Raw genomic sequence first — 10,234 nt, 5'->3', positions numbered from 1 at the left:
CAACCCTCAGTGTTGCCCCCGTACCGGACCGGGGACCGGCAACGGGATTGCAACCCTCGGTGTTGCTCCCGCGCCTCGCTCAGCCAGTGAGCGGGAACCGGTCTGTATGTGGGATCCGAACCCTCGGGCGGGAGCGCCGCCGCGCTTCCCAAGCGGCGCACTTATCCATTGCGCCACCGGGCCGGCCCCGATAAGGAACAATTTTAACACAGAAAGATTAATATCCTTAATGCATTAAGAACTCTTAAAAATGAATTAGAAAAATCTTAACAGAAATTTGGTGAAAGGCATGAGCAGACAAGTCACATACCCCAAAGAAACATACATGGCTAATAAATGCATTCTAAGATGTTCTTGTGCCTGGTTGTGGGCAGGAGCAGGGCAACCCATGGCCCTGCCTCAGGACCCAGGATGTACTCCCTTGCTTGCCTGTTTGCAGGTGGGTGGGGGCAGGTCCCATTGCCGTTTTGATTAGCATTTTCCTAATGGCTATTGACCTTGATCATGTTTTTATATAGTTTTTGGCCATTAGTATGTCTTCTTTGGAGAAATGTCTATTCAAGTCCTTTGCCCATTTTTAACTGGGTTGTGTTGGATTGTTTCTTTTTGTTGTTGAGTTGTGTGAGTTTTTTTTTTTTAATTCTAGATCCTTATCAGATATATGATTTGTAAACATTATCTCCCATCTGTGGGCTATCTTTTCACTTGTCACAGTGTCCTTTGCACAAAAGGTTTAACTTTGATGACATCTAATTTCTTTTTTCTTTTGTTGCTTGTCCTTTTGGTGCCATATCTAAGAAACCATTACTAAATTCAAGGTCATGAAGATTTATGCCTATGTTTTCTTCTAAGAGTTGTATGGTTTTATCTCTTATGTTTAGATCTTTGATCCATTTTTTATTATTTTTTATATATAGTCTGAGGTAATGTTCCATCTTCATTCTTCTTTCATTCANAAACCATTACTAAATTCAAGGTCATGAAGATTTATGCCTATGTTTTCTTCTAAGAGTTGTATGGTTTTATCTCTTATGTTTAGATCTTTGATCCATTTTTTATTATTTTTTATATATAGTCTGAGGTAATGTTCCAACTTCATTCTTCTTTCATTCAGTTGTCCCAGCACCATTTGTTGAAGAGAGTATTCTTTCCCCATTGAATGCTTTTGGCACCTTTGGCCAAAATAATTTAACCACACACGTATGAGTTTATTTCTGGACTCTCAGTTCTATTCCATTAAGTTTATATGTCTATCCTTATGTCAGTACCACATGCTTGCTTACTGCAGCTTTATAGTAATTTTTGAAATCTGGAAATATAAGTTCTCCAAAATTATTCTTCTTTTTCAAGATTGTTTTGGCTATTCAGAGTCCCTTGCAATTCCATATTAATTTTAGGATTGACTTTTCCTTTACTGTAAAGAAGGCCATGGGATTTTCATAGGGATTGCATTGAATCTGTAGATTGCTTTGAGGAGTATTGCTTTCTTAACAATAATAAGTCTTCCAATCCATGAGCAAATTACATCTTTTTATTTATTGAAATCTTTTTTCAGCATTGTTATGTATTTTCAGTATATAAGAATTTCACCTCCTTGGTAAAATGTATTCCTACGTATTTTATTTTTGTTGATGCAGTTGTAAATGGATTGTTTTCTTAATTTCATTTTTGGATCGTTTGGATTTTTGTGTGTTGATCTTGTATCCTACAATTTTATCACATTTGTTTATTAGCTGTAATAGTTTTATGTGCATGTGGATTCTTTAGGATTTTCCATATATAAGACCATGTCATCTGTGAATAGAGGAGGTTGTTGGTACACAATTATTCATAGTATCCTCTCATAATCTTTTTAACTTGTATAAGTTTTAGTGGTAACATCCCCACATTTATTTCTGATTTTAGTTATTTGTCATCTCTTCTTTGTTAATCTAGCTAAAAGTTTTTCAGTTTTGCTGATCTTTTCAGGGAACCACCTTTAGTTTCATTTATTCTCTTCATTTTTCTATTCCTGATTTTTTAAATCTCCCCTCTAATCTTTATTATTTCCTTTCTTCTTCTAGATTTTGATTTAGTTTATTCTTTTTCTATTCCTAAAGGTATATTAGGTTGTTGATTTAGGTTTTTTTCATTTTTCCTTTTTTTCTTTTTTTAATGTAGAGATTTGTTTTATTTCTACTGGGGAAAGGATGAGATAAATAGAGCTGTTTTCCAATTTATGTTCCACTGTGTACATACATGCCCACACACACATATACACATATGTACACCAAAAATACCCTAACAACAATAAAAATCCCAAGAATTAAAAACCAAAACACCCTTAAACAGCACCAATAATTTCAAATGTTGACCAAAGGATAGATCCTGGAGAGAAGTACAAAATGCAAAAATCAAATGACTGAAAAATTCTGAACAAACAGTACTAATATGAAATTATTTATATTATTGAACTAGTAATAGATTATGTTATTTGTGTCTATAAAACTTTGGAACCACATAGCTGATTTGTTGAATCTAGCCCATGCCAGCTTCCAAAAACCAGGAAAGATTTTAGGTAGCTTCATTCTATGATGCCTCATCAAAATTTTCTACAAGATCTGGAATAACATCATCATCAATATCTTATGATTTGGGTACTTTGCTATCCAAGAACTGTTTGGCTAACTTCCTAAGGCTTGTTAAGCTGCTGCAGCAAGCTGATTTAATGTTCCAGGAAGCATTTTTGTGTTTGGTTTGGCTTCTGTGTGACTGGTAATTGCAAAGGTGGTAGCAGAGAGGAATGCTTAGACTTTGGGTTATTGAAATGAATAACTGTCTTACTTTTAATCATATTCACCTCTTCAGTGCCAGCTATATTATTCACAACCAGGTTTTTTTAGAGAACTCGAGCTTTTTGTCATCAGCTGTAGCTGTCCTGTGTACCACCTTCTTTCTGCAAGCTATGCCCTTGCTCCCTATCTGGACCTTAGCCTGAAGTTTGGCTAACTTTTCTTGATTTCATGCTGTTGTTAAATCTAAAGTGGTGAGGGCCCTACAACACCAACAGGTGGCAAGAGCAAGATCCTTTTTTAATATAGGCATTTGTTGCTCTGAATTTACTTCTGCACACTGCTTTTGCTGAATCGCATAAGTTTTGATATATTTATCTATCATCAACCCCTCTAGAGTTACATGTATTTTATTTAGTTCTCTAGTATTTTATTGCTGTCCTTAAAACACACATACACAAAATCATAATATCATTATCATTATTTTATACAATGTTTATTTAAATTCTTTATAGCGTTATTAATTTATTGCTTACCATTTTTTTCTAGCATCTCAGGACTTTCTGATTTTTTTTTTTTTCTGAAGCATATTCTTTAGAAATTTCTTTCATGTAGGATATGTTGATTGTAAACTCTCAGGTCTTTTTAAATCTTAAAATGTCTTTCTTTCACTCTCTTTTGTGAAAAAATAGTTTTGATCATATACAATTGTTTTGTTTGGGAGGTTTTTTTGTTGATTTGGTTGGTTGGTTTTTGTTGGGGTTTTTTTTGGTAGCTGGCTGGCATGGGGATCCAAACCTTTGACCTTGGTGTTATAACATACAATTGTTTACTGATAGTTTTATTTTTAGCCTTAAAGATATCATTCCTGTGACTTCTACTGCCATTGTTGCTATTAAGACATCTGCTGAAAACTAATTTCAGTACTCTGTGGGTGGTCTGTTTTATCTCTCTATCTTCATTTTATTTTCCTTGTTTTTCTTTAGAATTCTGTACTTTCACTACATTGGGTATGAGGGTTTTTTTTTTTTTTTCTTGGTATATTTAAAGGTAAGCCTTCCTTTATCTGTGGATTCATGTCTTTAGTTTTGAAAAATTGTCAGCTCTTATCTCTTCAAATATTGTCTGTCCTCCATTTTTTTTCTATCCTTCTGAGACTTCAATTACATGTATACTGTATTTTCTAATTCTTTTTTTTCTATCTTCAAGTCAAGTCTCTTGACTATTTTTAATCTTCTGTTTTTCCTGTGATGTATTCTGTGTAATTTTAAAATCTGTATTCCAATTTAGTAATTCTTTCTTCTGTGTCTAGTCTTCTATTTAAGTTTTCCAATAACTTTTGAATTTCATCAATTTTTCATTTCTGAAACTTCTGTTTGGCTCTTTTTCAAATTAAACTTTTGATAGTTTTCTTTCTTTTTTTTTTTTTTTGCTTGCTTGCTTTTTCCTGTGATTGTTCTTTTATTTTTTTAGACATTAAATAATTACTTTATATTCAGTACTGATTATCCTAATATTGGAAGTCTTATGAGGTGTCTAAATCTGCTGATTCTCTCTCATGGTGGCTTATTTTCTTATGTGTTTGGTACTCTTTGGTTGTGAGCTTCTATTTGATTGATCTTACTGTGGAAGGAAACTGGAGCCTTGACTGGGCTTGTCTTCCTCCAAATAGTCATCACATTTTTTCTTACCAGAAGCCAGGCTACACTTTTCAGCCAGGACCTTTCAGGTTTCTAGTCTTAACTTGAGAATGTTGTATTCTCCTCCTCTGTCAGCTGCTTGTCCAAGCCTCAGTTTCTTAGCCACAAAACCTGAGTATTAGCACTGCCCTTAGAAAAACTCTACTCTTTGCTTGTGCTCATCTCTTAGGTTTTAGCTCACAGCATTTGCTTTTCTTTTTAGGGGAGAACAGAGGGGTAGGAAGTGGCCTTTGATTTTTGTTATTTCTTATAGCAGAACACAACCACAAAATAAAGATTTTTTAGGTCTACTTTCTACTTTTTGTTTTGTAGCAAGTGAATCTTCTACGGTACCTAATCTGCTACACTGTCATGGGTGGAAGTCTCTATTTTATTTTTTTATTTAATTACTTATTTACTTATTTGTTTGTTTGTTTATGGCTAGTATGGGGATCCAAACCCTTGACCTTGGTATTATCAGCATTGCAGTCTAACAAAGTGAGCTAAACGGCCAGCCCTCTTTTTATTTTTTAAATCCTTTCTAAAAAATTTTATTTTCAAGTAAGCATAGGTATTGTATACAAAATTCAAAAAAGAACAGAAAGTTATTNCATTGTTATGTATTTTCAGTATATAAGAATTTCACCTCCTTGGTAAAATGTATTCCTACGTATTTTATTTTTGTTGATGCAGTTGTAAATGGATTGTTTTCTTAATTTCATTTTTGGATCGTTTGGATTTTTGTGTGTTGATCTTGTATCCTACAATTTTATCACATTTGTTTATTAGCTGTAATAGTTTTATGTGCATGTGGATTCTTTAGGATTTTCCATATATAAGACCATGTCATCTGTGAATAGAGGAGGTTGTTGGTACACAGTTATTCATAGTATCCTCTCATAATCTTTTTAACTTGTATAAGTTTTAGTGGTAACATCCCCACATTTATTTCTGATTTTAGTTATTTGTCATCTCTTTGTTAATCTAGCTAAAAGTTTTTCAGTTTTGCTGATCTTTTCAGGGAACCACCTTTAGTTTCATTTATTCTCTTCATTTTTCTATTCCTGATTTTTTAAATCTCCCCTCTAATCTTTATTATTTCCTTTCTTCTTCTAGATTTTGATTTAGTTTATTCTTTTTCTATTCCTAAAGGTATATTAGGTTGTTGATTTAGGTTTTTTTCATTTTTCCTTTTTTTCTTTTTTTAATGTAGAGATTTGTTTTATTTCTACTGGGGAAAGGATGAGATAAATAGAGCTGTTTTCCAATTTATGTTCCACTGTGTACATACATGCCCACACACACATATACACATATGTACACCAAAAATACCCTAACAACAATAAAAATCCCAAGAATTAAAAACCAAAACACCCTTAAACAGCACCAATAATTTCAAATGTTGACCAAAGGATAGATCCTGGAGAGAAGTACAAAATGCAAAAATCAAATGACTGAAAAATTCTGAACAAACAGTACTAATATGAAATTATTTATATTATTGAACTAGTAATAGATTATAAAAAATATTTGGGCCGGCCAGGTGACGCACTGGATAGTGCGCCGCTTGGGAAGCGCAGCGGCGCTCCCGTCCGAGGGTTCGGATCCAAATCCCAAGAATTAAAAACCAAAACACCCTTAAACAGCACCAATAATTTCAAATGTTGACCAAAGGATAGATCCTGGAGAGAAGTACAAAATGCAAAAATCAAATGACTGAAAAATTCTGAACAAACAGTACTAATATGAAATTATTTATATTATTGAACTAGTAATAGATTATGTTATTTGTGTCTATAAAACTTTGGAACCACATAGCTGATTTGTTGAATCTAGCCCATGCCAGCTTCCAAAAACCAGGAAAGATTTTAGGTAGCTTCATTCTATGATGCCTCATCAAAATTTTCTACAAGATCTGGAATAACATCATCATCAATATCTTATGATTTGGGTACTTTGCTATCCAAGAACTGTTTGGCTAACTTCCTAAGGCTTGTTAAGCTGCTGCAGCAAGCTGATTTAATGTTCCAGGAAGCATTTTTGTGTTTGGTTTGGCTTCTGTGTGACTGGTAATTGCAAAGGTGGTAGCAGAGAGGAATGCTTAGACTTTGGGTTATTGAAATGAATAACTGTCTTACTTTTAATCATATTCACCTCTTCAGTGCCAGCTATATTATTCACAACCAGGTTTTTTTAGAGAACTCGAGCTTTTTGTCATCAGCTGTAGCTGTCCTGTGTACCACCTTCTTTCTGCAAGCTATGCCCTTGCTCCCTATCTGGACCTTAGCCTGAAGTTTGGCTAACTTTTCTTGATTTCATGCTGTTGTTAAATCTAAAGTGGTGAGGGCCCTACAACACCAACAGGTGGCAAGAGCAAGATCCTTTTTTAATATAGGCATTTGTTGCTCTGAATTTACTTCTGCACACTGCTTTTGCTGAATCGCATAAGTTTTGATATATTTATCTATCATCAACCCCTCTAGAGTTACATGTATTTTATTTAGTTCTCTAGTATTTTATTGCTGTCCTTAAAACACACATACACAAAATCATAATATCATTATCATTATTTTATACAATGTTTATTTAAATTCTTTATAGCGTTATTAATTTATTGCTTACCATTTTTTTCTAGCATCTCAGGACTTTCTGATTTTTTTTTTTTTCTGAAGCATATTCTTTAGAAATTTCTTTCATGTAGGATATGTTGATTGTAAACTCTCAGGTCTTTTTAAATCTTAAAATGTCTTTCTTTCACTCTCTTTTGTGAAAAAATAGTTTTGATCATATACAATTGTTTTGTTTGGGAGGTTTTTTTGTTGATTTGGTTGGTTGGTTTTTGTTGGGGTTTTTTTTGGTAGCTGGCTGGCATGGGGATCCAAACCTTTGACCTTGGTGTTATAACATACAATTGTTTACTGATAGTTTTATTTTTAGCCTTAAAGATATCATTCCTGTGACTTCTACTGCCATTGTTGCTATTAAGACATCTGCTGAAAACTAATTTCAGTACTCTGTGGGTGGTCTGTTTTATCTCTCTATCTTCATTTTATTTTCCTTGTTTTTCTTTAGAATTCTGTACTTTCACTACATTGGGTATGAGGGTTTTTTTTTTTTTTTTCTTGGTATATTTAAAGGTAAGCCTTCCTTTATCTGTGGATTCATGTCTTTAGTTTTGAAAAATTGTCAGCTCTTATCTCTTCAAATATTGTCTGTCCTCCATTTTTTTTCTATCCTTCTGAGACTTCAATTACATGTATACTGTATTTTCTAATTCTTTTTTTTCTATCTTCAAGTCAAGTCTCTTGACTATTTTTAATCTTCTGTTTTTCCTGTGATGTATTCTGTGTAATTTTAAAATCTGTATTCCAATTTAGTAATTCTTTCTTCTGTGTCTAGTCTTCTATTTAAGTTTTCCAATAACTTTTGAATTTCATCAATTTTTCATTTCTGAAACTTCTGTTTGGCTCTTTTTCAAATTAAACTTTTGATAGTTTTCTTTCTTTTTTTTTTTTTTTGCTTGCTTGCTTTTTCCTGTGATTGTTCTTTTATTTTTTTAGACCTTAAATAATTACTTTATATTCAGTACTGATTATCCTAATATTGGAAGTCTTATGAGGTGTCTAAATCTGCTGATTCTCTCTCATGGTGGCTTATTTTCTTATGTGTTTGGTACTCTTTGGTTGTGAGCTTCTATTTGATTGATCTTACTGTGGAAGGAAACTGGAGCCTTGACTGGGCTTGTCTTCCTCCAAATAGTCATCACATTTTTTCTTACCAGAAGCCAGGCTACACTTTTCAGCCAGGACCTTTCAGGTTTCTAGTCTTAACTTGAGAATGTTGTATTCTCCTCCTCTGTCAGCTGCTTGTCCAAGCCTCAGTTTCTTAGCCACAAAACCTGAGTATTAGCACTGCCCTTAGAAAAACTCTACTCTTTGCTTGTGCTCATCTCTTAGGTTTTAGCTCACAGCATTTGCTTTTCTTTTTAGGGGAGAACAGAGGGGTAGGAAGTGGCCTTTGATTTTTGTTATTTCTTATAGCAGAACACAACCACAAAATAAAGATTTTTTAGGTCTACTTTCTACTTTTTGTTTTGTAGCAAGTGAATCTTCTACGGTACCTAATCTGCTACACTGTCATGGGTGGAAGTCTCTATTTTATTTTTTTATTTAATTACTTATTTACTTATTTGTTTGTTTGTTTATGGCTAGTATGGGGATCCAAACCCTTGACCTTGGTATTATCAGCATTGCAGTCTAACAAAGTGAGCTAAACGGCCAGCCCTCTTTTTATTTTTTAAATCCTTTCTAAAAAATTTTATTTTCAAGTAAGCATAGGTATTGTATACAAAATTCAAAAAAGAACAGAAAGTTATTTAAAAAAAATTGTTCTTAATTCTATAGCCCCAGGGGTAACTGCAAGGTTTTTGGAATTTTCATAATAAGTTAGATTAGGATAAAAGTAAAAATTTAAAATCTTAAAGGAGAAGCATTTTCAAGATATTTTGTAGTCATATATTAAAATAGAACTGATGTCATAGCCTTATAAAATCATCCCAATTGAGAACACTGTACTAGGCCTAAATGGGTCTAAGTTTTTAGTATACATATTTCTTCATGTTCAAAGCTCGTCAAGCTAATATTAAGTGGTGGGATTGTATACTAATGGTAATCATTATGTACACATAATCCCCATGTACACCAAGACACCTTTTCTAAAATTACATAATGCTACAATGGGGCACACTCTACTCATAAAGTTAAAAACCTTTATTTGCATTAAATCTAAAATGAGTATTTTAGAAGTATTTGAAAGTGTATAACAGTGCTTTGTCACATAAAAGCAATTGTAATAAGCCAGTACAGAAATGTGATTAATGATAGGATGAGGAGATTACATCATACTAGTCTTTGCTCTGCCTTGAATGTATTCTGGTGCTTTGGCAACTCATTTAACAAAAAATATTAACTTTCTTATCTGTAGAATGGAAATGATTTTACCTAAATTGTATAGAGTATCACAGTAGGGAAAAAGAGAGATATGTTTTAGATAAAATATTCCATAAAAAAATCTTAAGCACTTTAGATGATCATATATTTAAACTCTTTCAGCTATTAAATAATAGAAGAAAATGGAATTGAATATGGTGTCAGCATGGAACAGCCCAATGATTCATTAAGAGTCGACCATAATGATGGTGAAGAGTCAAAAACAGATGCCCAGGCATTTGAGGTAGGGATTCTGCTGGGAACTTTTCTCCATTCTAGGAAAAACAGTGTGCCATTTAGCAACTTTTTTGCTTAAGGAGTAGCTGTTATGTTTAATGTATTCTAGAATTTTAACATTTAATTATCTACATATTCTATCGTATATTTAATTTTTTTTTTTTTAGTGACTGTCCCCTATAGGGATCTGAACCTTTGATCTTGGTGTTATCAGCACCATGCTCTCCCACATGTGCTAATTGTGCAGCCCTGTATATTTAAATTTATAATATAGAGCTTTAGTTAAAGTAATGCTTAGACATATTCATAAAAATTTACATATAAATATATATTTCTATGTATATAAATTTTTGTGTCAAATTATATACATCTTTCCAGGTTGCATTCTCATGGCTAATTTTACTTTATTAAAATTGAGATAATAAGGGCCGGCCCGGTGGCGCACTGCTACAGTGCGCCGCTTGGGAGCGTGGCGGCGCCCCCGCCGAGGGTTCGGATCCCACATACAGACCGGTTCCCGCTCACTGGCTGAGCGAGGTGTGGGCGCGACCCCCAGGGG

At 33.5% G+C, this 10,234-nt stretch overlaps 1 protein-coding gene and 2 pseudogenes across 1 annotated transcript in view; 1 reads left to right on the top strand and 2 right to left on the bottom strand.

The window, feature by feature from the left end:
* The window catches only part of CARF (calcium responsive transcription factor), a 74,835-nt gene that overhangs the window by 14,708 nt on the left and 49,893 nt on the right, over positions 1-10,234 (top strand). Inside the window, exon 4 of the mRNA XM_008574033.1 lies at positions 9,562-9,682. Coding sequence (XP_008572255.1) covers positions 9,605-9,682 — 78 coding nt within the window. The 5' untranslated portion in view covers positions 9,562-9,604. The remainder of the gene's footprint in view (positions 1-9,561; positions 9,683-10,234) is intronic.
* LOC103591552 lies at positions 2,554-4,633 on the bottom strand (annotated as a pseudogene).
* LOC103591551 lies at positions 6,319-9,352 on the bottom strand (annotated as a pseudogene).

The sequence above is a fragment of the Galeopterus variegatus genome, unplaced genomic scaffold (genome assembly GCF_000696425.1).
Source record: "Galeopterus variegatus unplaced genomic scaffold, G_variegatus-3.0.2 Scaffold985, whole genome shotgun sequence".
Taxonomy (NCBI): Eukaryota; Metazoa; Chordata; class Mammalia; order Dermoptera; family Cynocephalidae; genus Galeopterus; species Galeopterus variegatus.
This window is presented reverse-complemented; position numbering and strand designations above follow the sequence as displayed.